The sequence below is a fragment of the Apodemus sylvaticus genome, chromosome 19 (genome assembly GCF_947179515.1).
Source record: "Apodemus sylvaticus chromosome 19, mApoSyl1.1, whole genome shotgun sequence".
Classification (NCBI taxonomy): Eukaryota; Metazoa; Chordata; class Mammalia; order Rodentia; family Muridae; genus Apodemus; species Apodemus sylvaticus.
In genome coordinates, this window is record NC_067490.1 from 11,839,818 (window position 1) to 11,852,689 (window position 12,872).

A 12,872-nucleotide genomic window follows, 5' to 3' on the forward strand; every position below is an offset into this window, starting at 1 on the left:
TTATTTATTTATTTATTTAAAATAGCTGTCTTCAGATACACCAGAAGAGGGCATCAGATCTCATTACAGATGGTTGTGAGCCACCATGTGGTTGCTGGGATTTGAACTCAGGACCTTTGGAAGAGCAGTCAGTGCTCCTAACCGCTAAGCCATCTCTCCTACCATAGCCCATAGTTTGGGAAACACGAAGTCTACACAGCATGGCACCAGTTCTAGAGAGGGCCTCCTAGCAGATGCTGTTACAGTGGAAGCAAGCGCTAACACAGGAAGCCAGATCTAGGGCAGGGCACTGGTCTTGTTCTTCAATAATAGTTTGTTCTTCTAAGTGTCATCCATGTCTGTCGCGATCCTTTCTGAAGGCAGCACCCCCAGTTAGACTCCATGTTTTAAAGATTCCAACCACTCTCACATCATCATGAGGACTAGACTCCCAACACGTCACCTTTGGCCAGTGAGACACACTCAAACCACAGAACTCATTATCTGGGCCTCCATATCCTTTTGAATGCATGGTGACTGCTTTGGTAACTGCTAGTTGAGAATGGCCCAAATCACTTTACATCCCTGGAACTGTCCACGCTCTATCTAGCAGACAGGGATATAGAACCCTCACAGGGGGATGGGGATGGAGTACGGGAGCCTCCTTATCAGTCCTCTTTCCCGTCCTGGACAGTTGCTAATCCCAATGATCACGGGTGAGGAGGTTCCCACTGAGAGGTTAGACAAGACACTGGATGAGGTGAAGAAAAACCTACAGCAATTTGAGGAGAAGTTTCTGCAGGACAAGATGTTCATCACTGGGGACCATATCTCGCTGGCTGACTTGGTGGCACTGGTGGAGATGATGCAGGTAAGGGGTGGAGGGGGGAGGCAAGCCTGGGAGGAGGAGAAATGTGAATGTGGATGGGAGACCAGAGTCCAAGGATAAAGTAGGAGATCCTGAAGGGTTGTGGGAGCCAGGTCTGGGTGCCTGGGCTAACTTGGAAGTGACAGAAAAGACTCAGGGAGTATCATGATCATCAAATTTAAAAGGATTCCATGGGGCTGGAGAGATGGCTCAGCCATTAAGAGCACTGACTGCTCTTCCAAAGGTCCTGAGTTCAAATCCCAGATGTAGCTCACAACCATCTGTAATGAGATCTGATGCCCTCTTCTGGTGTATCTGAAGACAGCTATTTATAATAGATAAATAAATAAATAAATATCTAAAAAATTTATTTAGATAAATAGATAAATAAATAAATAAAAATAATAAATCTTTGGGCTGGAGCTAGTGGAGCCAGAGCAAACAGAGGTCCTGAGTTCAAGACCCAGCACCCACAGGATGGCTCACAACCATCTGTACAGCTACAGTGTACTCATATACATAAAATAAATCTAAACTTCTGTAAAAAGGGGGGGGGATGGAGAGATGGCACAGTGGTTAAGAGCACTGACTGCTCTTCCAGAGGTCCTGAGTTCAAATCCCAGAAACCACATGGTGGCTCACAACCATCCGTAATGAGGTCTGATGCCCTCTTCTGGAGTGTCTGAAGACAGCTACAGCGTACGTACATATAATAAATAAATAAATAAATAAATAAATAAATAAGTATTTCATGGGCATTGGGAGGAGCCTGCAGGAGAGCCAGGGATGACGAGGAAAGTGTGGTGCACCAGGTAAGACCCCAGATGCCTGCTCCTCCCTCTCTGGTCTCTCCAGGAAGTGTACAGAGGCTTGCGATCTGTATTCTCCAGTTTCCTCTTTTTCCAGAGCTCCAAAAACAGTATCATAAGACATCTCTCCCAACCCTGCCTCTGAGTCGGGGACACACAACTGTGCACTGGAGGCAAACCTAGGAGACAGCTGGCTTCTCACAGGCTTTACCACGTGTGCTCAGTCCTGAGCTACCTCGTGTGTTCGGAAGAGCCAAGTTAGACACTTTTGAATGTCCTTTTCTTTTTCTTTTAAAAAAAAGATTTATTTATTATTTATATATGAGTACACTGTTGCTGTCTTCAGACACACCAGAAGAGGGCATCAGATCCCATTACAGATGGTTGTGAGCCACCCTGTGGTTGCTGAGATTTGAACTCAGGACCTCTGGAAGAACAGTCAGTGTTCTTAACCGCTGAGCCATCTCTCCAGCCCCGAATGTCCTTTTCTTAAGGCAGGGTCCCCTCTGTCCCAGACTGGCCCTATTTAGCTGTGGATGACCTTCAGCTTTTGACAGTCTTCACACTTGCTCTCCAGTGTGGGGATTACAGGTGTACAACACAATGCCGGTTTCGTGGTGTGCTGTATGCATGCTTTGTAAGGACTCTACCTACTGAGCTACAGTCTGAGCCCACTGGCTGGTGTCTTGAGACGCTGTCATCGTTTCTGGCCAGCATTCAAAATAGCAACTTGAGTCCTTGGCCAATGTGTAGTGTAGAACAGCAGAAGAAGAACCATCCCGGCCTGCATCAACCACAGGGCCCTATGCTTTGGCCTTTGTGATTCATTGCCCTCACTTTTTCAGGGGGGGGGGAGGCTTTGAAACACCGTGTGTGCATATTTTTTTTTAAAGATTTATTTGCTTATTTGTTTGTTTAATTTATGTGAGTACACTGTCACTGTCTTCAGATGCACCGGAAGAGGGCATCAGATCTTATTACGGATGGTTGTGAACCACCCTGTGGTTGCTGGGAATTGAACTCAGGTCCTCTGAAAGAGCAGTCTCCAGCCCCAGGGGCATAGTTCTTAATGAGGCAGCTAAACTGCTCAGCCAGCTGCATGATGAACCTCTTCTTTTCCCCCCTATGCCTCATTACAGAAGGAGCGGCAGGGTCTGTACTGGGAAATTGAGCTCTATTCCTTTGGAAATAAAGGTCTTTCCTGGAAGAAGACCAGAAACACAGAGTAGTTCGAGCTACCTGGGTCAAGAGTTCTTGGGTCAGGATCTTTTATGCCTGCTTCCCGTACACTGCATAGCTTAGGCAACTTGCCAAGAAGGGGGCAGCACATGACTCTCTCTTTGCAGAGGCTGGTGGCACAGCTGGTTGCTATGCCGACCACATCTTCGATTTTGTTTATCCACAGCCAATGGGGAGTAACCACAATGTCTTCTCCAGCTCCAAGCTTGCGGAATGGCGAATGCGGGTGGAGTTAGCCATCGGCTCTGGCCTCTTCTGGGAGGCTCATGACAGACTGGTGAAGTTACCAAACTGGGACTGTTCGACTCTGGACCCTACGATCAAGATGAGGATCTGTGATTTTCTGCAGAAGTATAAGTGATATCAGAGAGCATTCATTCTGCAGGGGCCAGCCATCTCTGCCTTTTGAGCCTCTTCCCCTAGGGAAGGCACTAAGAAACACACTGTTCCTTTACCTAATAAAAGAAAAGAACTGGCCATTATGGGGACAGTTGGTGTCAGCCGAAAACCTGAAATGGGAACAGGAGGTAGTCACAAGTCATCTTGGTTTCCAAAAAGAATATAAGGAGTCGGAGATGGCTCAGTGGGTAAAGTACTTGCCACCTGAGTTCAGATCTCCACTACCCACACACAAACCAGGACCACTGATGCAAGCACAACCCCCAGACCTCACTAAAACAGCTAGAGCAGCTGAAATGGGAGGCCTCAAGAGCATCAAGAGACACACTAGCTTGAAAACAAGCTGTACTATGAAAGAGTAATACAGCCACCATCAACTTCTGGGCTCTGTATGTGCACACATGCACACAACACACAGACTCTCACACGCATGCACACACCCATGCATGCACACTCACAATACACTCTTACATACACTGACTCACACACATACACTCCCACATATACTCTCACACATGTACATGCACACATGCATGCACACACACTCACACACATGCATACACAACACACTCATACACACAACTCTCACATGCACACACACAACACATTCATACACACTCATACACTCACATACACATACACACTCTCACACATACACATGCACACTCACACACATACACACTCTGTCACACACACACACACACACACACACACACACGAATACAACACATACACAAAAGACTAAAAGTCAGAGTGTATATGATTACATTTTTGTTAATAATAGTTGGCAACTTCAACACCTCCTCTCAAAACCAGAATAGAATAACTAGACAGAATAATATAGAATGGCTAGAGAGAGGATTATGAGGGAATAGCGTGATAAGCCAGTTGAACCTACTGATTCATTCCCCACAAGAATGGACTAAATAGTTTTCTCAGATCACATGGGATATTCATCAGAGGACACCGTGTTTGGTTATAAATAGGAAGATTGAAATAATGAAAACCATATTCTCTGAATATAATAGATTGAAATCAAGCATCATTAGCAGGGCCAATAAAATGGCACAGCAGATAAAGGAGCCTGCAGTGACCCAAATTCAATCCCTGAGACCTCTAGGGTTGAAGGAGAGAATCAATTTTCAAAAGTTGTCCTCTGACCATGCATAACTATGCATATATGCATGCACACGTGCGTGCACACACTCAAACACACATGTCCACATGCACATGCGTGCACACACACATACACGAACATACATACATGAAATAAACATGCATTAAAAAGCTTCAAAAAGGAATCAGCAACAGAAAGAAGACTGGTGTGTGTGGGGGGTCTAGGGAGATCCTTGTATAGACATGAGAACCCCAGTTCAGGTCCCCAGCACCCAAAATAGAAGCTGGGGTGTCAGTGTTGTGCTGTAGGCCAGGGGCAGGAGGATCAATGGCTAGTCTGCTGGAGTTGACTAGCTTCAGAATCAGTGAGAGGCCTGTCTCAAACAACAACAAAAAGATGAAGTGATTGACCTTTACATACATGACATACATGACATGTATGTACACACATGAACACACATGCATACACACACTTAAACACACAGAGACAGAGGGAGAAGGAGGGAGACAGAGACAGAGACAGAGGCAGAAAGTTCCCAATTCTGTAGAGTTTAGACAACATATCTACATAGACTGGCCAAAGAAAAATCACAGGGAAATTAGTATCATGGAAAAATAAAATGAAAGAACACAAAATAAGCAATGCTAAACAGAAAATGTATAGCTGTAAAGATAGATACACACACACATTGCATGGTCTGGGCCTGGAAAGATGGTTCAGAAGTTAAGAACATTGGCTGTTCTTTCCAATGCCAATTCCTAGCACCCACATGGCAGCTTACAACTGCTTGTAGCTAACTCCCAGGGTATCTGATACCCTCTCACAAACATGCAGTCAAAAACACCTATCAATTATATCAATAAATAAAGTATTTCTATTTTTTATCTTTTCGTTTTCTCAAGACAGGGTTTCTCTGTGTAGCCTTAGTTGCCCTGGAACTTGCTTTGCAGACCAGGCTGGACTCAAACTCAAATCCCAAGCTCTGGGATTAAAGGAATGTGCCATCACCACCAGGCCAGGCTCAATTATTTATAAAAAAGGTATGATCTGGGGCTGGGGCGATGACTCTTGTGAAGTCAGTCAGTGATACTGCATGACTCCATTTATATCTGAAACAATCACTTTGACAGTATATATTGATGGTTTGGGGGATGGAAAACAATTATTTTTAATTATATGTATCTGTGTGTGTTCATATGTGAGAATGTGTGCATGGCTGTTGTGGGTACCTTATGGAGTCCAGAAGAGATTCAGATCCCTAGGTAGCAATTGTGATCCACTTGGTATGGGGCCTGGGGACCCAACTCATGTAGCCATCCAGCCCCCATGGACAAACTGGGTGTACCCAAAAGGGGGGCTGGAGATGAAAAAGGAAAACCCACAGACCCCATCCTTTGTTTCAGCTGGATTATGTTGCAAAGCAAGCTCAGCCGGCAGTTCACTCCTCAAAACCTCTGTAGGAAACTGCAAACGCATCTGATGCCAGAGTCTCCAGCTAGGTCCTAAAACCACTGTGAGTCTGTTTAGCCTACTCAACTGGGGGGCAGGGCACAAACTCCAGTCTCCCAAAAGAGCAATTCCCTTCCCTGACCACTGGGCCACATCTACAGCCCCAGGGTCAGTATTTAGTGAGTGTGGAGTTTCCATTTTGTAGAATCAGTTAAGTTACAGAGATCTGTCCTGTAACATTGTGATACGCCAAAACACATTAATTTCACGCTAAATGCTCTGGTCACAACAAAGCAAAAATAAAGATAAACATATATAAAAGTTACAAGTGAGCCAGACATAGTGGCTAATGCTTTTACTCCCAGCACTCGGGAGGCAGAGGCAGGAGGATCTCTGCCAGTTTGAGGTCAGCCTTGTCTATAGAGCCACAAGGACAGCCAGAGCTACCTATTGAGATCCTGTCTCCAAGAAACAAAGAAACAAAATGTTAATGAGTACCCTTATTAGGAGAAGTGAAGTGTGATGGTTGGGTTTCATTTCAATTAGCCAAAAATTAGAATCACCTGACTAAGTAGCTGCAGCTGAAGAGCTGTCCTGATTGTCTCAATAGCTGTGGGAAGACCCTCCCTAATCGTGGACTGCAACTTCTCAAAGCAGCCCTGATAGAAAGGGCATGTTAGCCTTCTCCTTTGCTGCTGAGTTGATTTACCCCATTACTGATGATGGTTGATGCTGATTCCTTCGATGGTGACATTACAAACAGCATTTGCAGGCTTCCATTGATGACTGGGGACCAGCAGCTCTCCAGGAAGCCCTCAGTCTTCTGCTAACATACTGGGACAGGTAAACTGACCTGACTGAGCAGCTACTGGGTCAGCCTCTCCAGAGACAGAGAGCCACTGTGGTTCTGCTCCCGTTGCTGAGACATCCAGTCATCAGGCACCAAGCAACCCGCCAACTGTGGTTACTATTTCAACGTAAGCTGATTAAAGAGCTTCTTTTAATATACACATGTATTCCATCTGTTCTGTTCTTACAGAGAGCCCAATACAGGAGGAAAACATCCTTTGTTACACCACTATAACAAACATAGCAGGCAGGCAGACCCAGGTCCATGAACTAGAAGGATACATTGTAGCAGCCTAAGCCCGTCCCACATCTTGAATGTTGGGGGTGGCTGTTTTGTATCCGGTGATCTTTTACCATTCAAGCTGACTGACCACTTTAAGAGCAGCTGAGTTAGTGATAGGCACTGTACTGGCTGGCTTTGCGTGTCAACTTGACACAGGCTGGAGTTATCACAGAGAAAGGAGCTTCAGTTGGGGAAGTGCCTCCATGAGATCCAGCTGTGGGGCATTTTCTCAATTAGTGATCAAGGGGGGAGGTCCCCTTGTGGGTGGTACCACCTCTGGGCTGGTAGTCCTGGGTTCTATAAGAGAGCAGGCTGAGCAAGCCAGGGGAAGCAAGCCAGTAAGAAACATCCCTTCATGGCCTCTGCATCAGCTCCTGCTTCCTGACCTGCTTGAGTTCCAGTCCTAACTTCCTCTGGTGATGAACAGTAATGCAGAACTGTAAGCTGAATAAACCCTTTCCTCCCCAACTTGCTTCTTGGTCATGATGTTTGTGCAGGAATAGAAACCCTGACTAAGACAGGCACAGAAATTACCAGCAGCCCTTTAGCTGAGGCAGATGTCTTGGACAGCCCAGGGGCAGACACAGAAAAGGAAACACTGGGAGTCTCTGGGACTTTAGGGACACACTAGGCTCTCAGACTTTGAGATGAATTTGAACCAACTGAGTCAGAGTTTCATGACAATGCAAGTTCTAATTCAGTGATGTAGAACTTTGGGGTCTTATTTTGTGTTTTTTCTTTTCTTCCCTTTTTTTCCTTTTACATTTTTCTTCTCTCCCTGTCCCATGCATAAATTTTCCCATCAAACTTTTCTTTTTGATGCAAAGGAGAGGAAATATCAACAAAGAAAACATGCAAAAATTATTTAATGCATGCCTATAAGACAGAATATTAAAGCAGGCTCTGACTAACCCGTTATTGTGACGAAGAAGCATTTTGGGGAAGAAAGGGTTTATTTTATCCTCCAGGTCACAGCCTGTATTTGATGGGAATCAAGGTGAGTCCTCAAGACAGGAACCTGGAGGTAGGAACCAAGGCAGAAAGTATGGAAGAGCTCTGCTTACTGCTCAGTCAGCGTCATGTTACCCAGCGTCAAGGCCCACCTGCCTTGGGTAATACTGCTCACAGACGACCACGCCCTCCTATGTCAATTAACTACTAAGGAAGTGCCCCAAGGACATGGCTACCAGCCAATCTGATTGAGGCAATCCTTCAATTTGAGGGTTCCCTCTTCCCAGGGGAATCTGTGCCAGGCAGATGGGTGAAGCTAGGATAGTTCTCAAAAATACATGTGATGTAAATGTATTTTAAAATAGTAAAACGTGTTCGGATAGCACAGAGAAAAACATTGCAAAAATGTATCTTTGCCTCTCTCTCTCTCTCTCTCTCTCTCTCTCTCTCACACACACACACACATACAAATGCACGATGCACACAAAACACACATATACACATACATATATATACACACATATACACATACATACACAAATATATATACATACATATGTATACATACATACAAAAATGCATGCACATACATATATACACACATATATAGACACATGCATACACACATACATATGTACACATAAACACATGCACACACATACATATATATTCATACACACATACATGCACACATACACACATACACAGACTCCAAAAAATTACTGCAAGTAATGGATTTAAAGCTGGTTTGTTTTTAATTTTTGTTCTGTGTGGTTGCTATAAAAACCACAGCTCTTATCTTTACCCAAAGAAGAAAAAGTTAATTCTGGAGCCCTTCTGAGTAAACATGGTCCAGAAATACGGATCTAGGTTTCCCCAAATTCCATGTTCCAACATGAAAGCAGTTTCATAGTTTCACATAATAAAGTCATAAAAATGAAGCAAGTTTAAAATATATTAGTGGGCACATCAAAGAAGAGGTTCCAATGAGATGGGGGAAGCCTTTCTGTGAGACCGAGACACACTCTAATGGCAATATTAGCTTTTTAGTTGGTGGAAGCTAGTGATCTACTAGGATAATAGATTTCAAAAAAAGCATTTTTTTTTTTAATCTATTAGAAGATAGTTCAGACACAGAGATTGGCAAGAAATACTTGTTCTGGAGCCTACAGCCTACCTGCGGACATTCTGATCTCTCCATGGTACTGAAATTCTAATCGGTCAATCAGTCTCCCCCCTTAACACTGCTTTCCAGAAGCTTTGTTTGCTTTGTTTATGTTTGTTTTGGTTTTTATAAAAAGGTGTTTGATATGCAACTGTGTGTGTGTGTGTGTGTGTGTGTGTGTGTGTGTGTGTGTGTGTGCTCACTGCCTGCTCTGGGTTGGTGCCCCTCACAGGTGTTTCTCCAATGAGGCTCCTGCCCCAACAGAGTCCCTTGAAGGCTTCTGCAGCACACTGAGCAAGACTTCCCTTAGGTGTCATCTGCCTTTCCTCCCACTGACCATCAGAGCAGTGATCAACATTCCTTTCTCCAAGGGAGAACAGATAAAACTCAATGTCCTCTCCAGTTCCCAGGTGTCAGCTCCCTTGTTGTGGGCCTCTCCATGGAGCCCAGTGGAGTGTGCCCCCAGTAGCACGGCCTGGTATGAATCTTGCTAGGTCAGTTTCTCAGCTCTTTTAGACACTGGCCTTTTAACTCCTGACTCTGTCTTTCAAGAAGCACACCCCCCCCCCGTGTTTGTGTGTGTGTGTGTGTATGTGTGTGTGTGTGTGTGTGTGTGTGTACATGCAGGCACAGTAGATTCCAGATCTCAACTTTCCAGGTTCCCACAAGTGTGGAACTTACTCTGGATCTCAGATGTCCCATACATAAAGAAATGTGGTGTCCAAGGAACTCCATCTTGCTTTGCCACCATGAGATTGTTATTTTAACCAGGGATTCAGCCTTGCTAGGATGGTGGCTTGACTCCCTGTCTCACTCGCCTACTTTTCTTTCTTTGTTTCTTTCTTTCTTTGTTTCTTTCTTTCTTTGTTTCTTTGTTTCTTTGTTTCTTTCTTTCTTTCTTTCTTTCCTTCTCTTTCTTTCTTTTTTTCTCTCTCTCTCTCTCTTTCTTTCTTTCTTTCTTTCTTTCTTTCTTTCTTTCTTTCTTTCTTTCTCTTTCTCTTCTCTTCTTTTCTTTCTTCCTAAGACATATTTCTACGTCATGACTGTGTGCCAGGTGTGTGCCAGTGCTCACAGAAGCTTAAAGAAGGCATTAGAAGTCTTGTACCTAAGCCAGGTAGTGGTGGCGCATGCCTGTAATCCCAGCACTTGGGAGGCAGAGGCAGGCGGATTTCTGAGTTCTAGGCCAGCCTGGTCTACAGAGTGAGTTCCAGGATAGCCAGGGCTATACAGAGAAACCCTGTCTCAAAAAAAAAAAAAAAAAAAAAAAAAAAAAAAAAAAAAAGTCCTGGACCTGGAGTCACAGGTAATTGTGAGCTGCCTTAGGGCTGTTTACCCAGACATGGGTAAAGGGTTTGTATACAGGCACAAAGGCACTGTCTTTGTCAGTGTTTTATTGCTGTGAAGAGATACCATGACCAACCATGGCAACTCCTATAAAGGGAAGCATTTAATTGGGGTCGGCTTGCAGTTTCAGAGGTTCACTCTATTATCATCAAGGCAGGGGGCACGCAGTATGCAGGCAGACATGGTGTTAGAGAGGAGCTGAGGGTTCTACATCCGGATCCACAGGCAATGTGGGGTGTGTGTGTGTGTGTGTGTGTGTGTGTGTGTGTAAGAGAGAGAGAGAGAGAGAGACAGACTGAGCCTGGCTTGATTGAGCTTTTGAAATCTCAGATTGGTTCTCCAGTGACACACTTCCTCCAACAAGGCCACACCCACTCCGACAAGGTCACACCTCCAATAATGCCTCTCCCTAGGCCAAGCATATTCAAACCGCCACAGTGCCTTATGCTTGTAGTCCCAACTCTTCGGAGAGCAAGCCAGGAGGCACACCATGACTTTGAGACCAGCCTGACCCACATACTGAGACAACTCCTCCCTAAAAGAACAACTTCAGTATGGCAACAGCAAAGCACTTAGTCCAGAACACAGACCTGGACTAGAGAGATGGCTCAGAGGTTAAGAGCTCTGACTGCTCTTCCAGAGTTCCTGAGTTCAATTCCCAGCAGCCACATGGTGGCTCACAACCATCTGTAATGGGACCCAATGCCCTCTTCTGGTGTGTGTGTTTTGTTTTTGGGGGGGGGTTGGTTTTTTGAATTTGGTTTTTTCCGAGACAGTGTTTCTCTGTATAGCCCTGGCTGTCCTGGAACTCACTCTGTAGACCAGGCTGGCCTCGAACTCAGAAATCCGCCTGCCTCTACCTCCCAAGTGCTGGGATTACAGGTGTGTGCCACCACCGCCCGGCTGGTGTGTCTTAAGAGAGGAGTGACAGTGTACTCACATACATAAATCTTAAAAAAAAAAATTAAAAAAAGAGAGAGGAAACAGAATGTTTATCAACCCTTAAAAAAAAAAGAACACAATCCTTCTCTAGGCCTACTGATATCTTATTCTTGAAAGGGGTACGGGAATAGGTTCATTTTCTCTGCTAAATAAATAAAATGTACCAGGCATGATGTGCATCCCTTTAGTTCCAGCACTTGGGAGGAAGAAGCAGGTAGATCTCTGAGTTGTCCACAGACCCTAGGACAGCAAGCACTATACAGAGAAACACTATCTACAAACAACAGCAACAACAAGAAAACAACAATAACAACAACAATAATAACAATAATAATAATAATAATAATAATAATAAGAAGAAGAAGAAGAAGAAAACATGGCAGGAAAAAAGATGTGTTACTGGGAATCCCCTGTTGGGGAGATATTATATAAAAACTGGGAAATCAGGGTCCCCTCTTGAAATCCTCAGTTTCATTAAGAAAAGAATTTAACCAAAAGGTCAAGGAGAAAGAACAGACTCTGACAGAAACTTCAGGACCATTTATTAGAGTTTAAAAGGAAACCCCCAGGGCTGGAGAAATGGCTCAGTGGTTAAGAGCACTGACTGCTCTTCCAGAGGTCCTGAGTTCAAATCACAGCTCACAGCTATCTGTCATGGGATCTGATGCATTCTTCCAGTGTGTGTGTCTGAAGACAGCTGCAGTGTACTTACATATAATAAATAAATAAATCTTAAAAAAAAAAAAGGCCCTGGTGCTTGAGAGGAGGTAGCCTGGAGGCCAGACACTTATCAGCAGGGAGTCTCAGGATGGGGAGGGGCAGCTCAGCCCAGGGTACTGGTTAGGGAGTTTAAAAGCATACTTAGACTTTGACCAGCTTTCAAAGGAAATTGAATGAAAAAAAGGAAATAGGCCTCAGAAAAGTAGGCAGCCCCAGCCCCAGCCAAATCTCATAGTGGCTCAGCTGGTAGGGGTTACAATAAGGGATGGGAATTCTAGGAAGGAAAAGCAAATTCTCTTTGCTTTGGACCTGCTTTCCAAGGTGTGGGCCCTAGCCAGGACTCTGACCTGCCCTGTTGGAGTAACCCTTAAAGGAGGTGTCAGGAATATGTCTCTTCCTGAGAGTAGATTCCATCTTATATCCACCTCCCCCATAATTGATGAGGTATCACTAAAAGTATGTAGGAGATGGCCTGAAATTGGGAAATAGTTCTAAACCCATTTTACCATGAAACTCTAGAGATCTGGATCCAAAGTTGTTCACCAGAAGGGATTACTATTTGGATGGGAGTGGGGGATAGGGAGTAGGGTCTGCGGTGGTGGTGGTGGTACTGATGGTGGTGGTGATGTGGTAGTGATGGTGCTAATGGTGGTGGTGCTGATGGTGTTTAACCTTTATCATGTAGAGTATCTAGGCAGAGATGTTCATTCAAGAGGAAAAACCTAGAGCCGGACTTTGGCATTTCTTATAGGTGACTC

At 44.6% G+C, this 12,872-nt stretch overlaps 1 protein-coding gene across 1 annotated transcript in view; it reads left to right on the plus strand.

Annotated features, from left to right (window-relative positions):
• The window catches only part of LOC127670222 (glutathione S-transferase theta-4), an 8,978-nt gene extending 5,722 nt beyond the window's left edge, over positions 1-3,256 (plus strand). The window contains exons 4-5 of the mRNA XM_052164605.1: positions 674-850; positions 3,062-3,256. Of these exons, the coding sequence (XP_052020565.1) occupies positions 674-850; positions 3,062-3,256 (372 nt within the window). The remainder of the gene's footprint in view (positions 1-673; positions 851-3,061) is intronic.
• Positions 3,257-12,872: the final 9,616 nt, after the last annotated feature.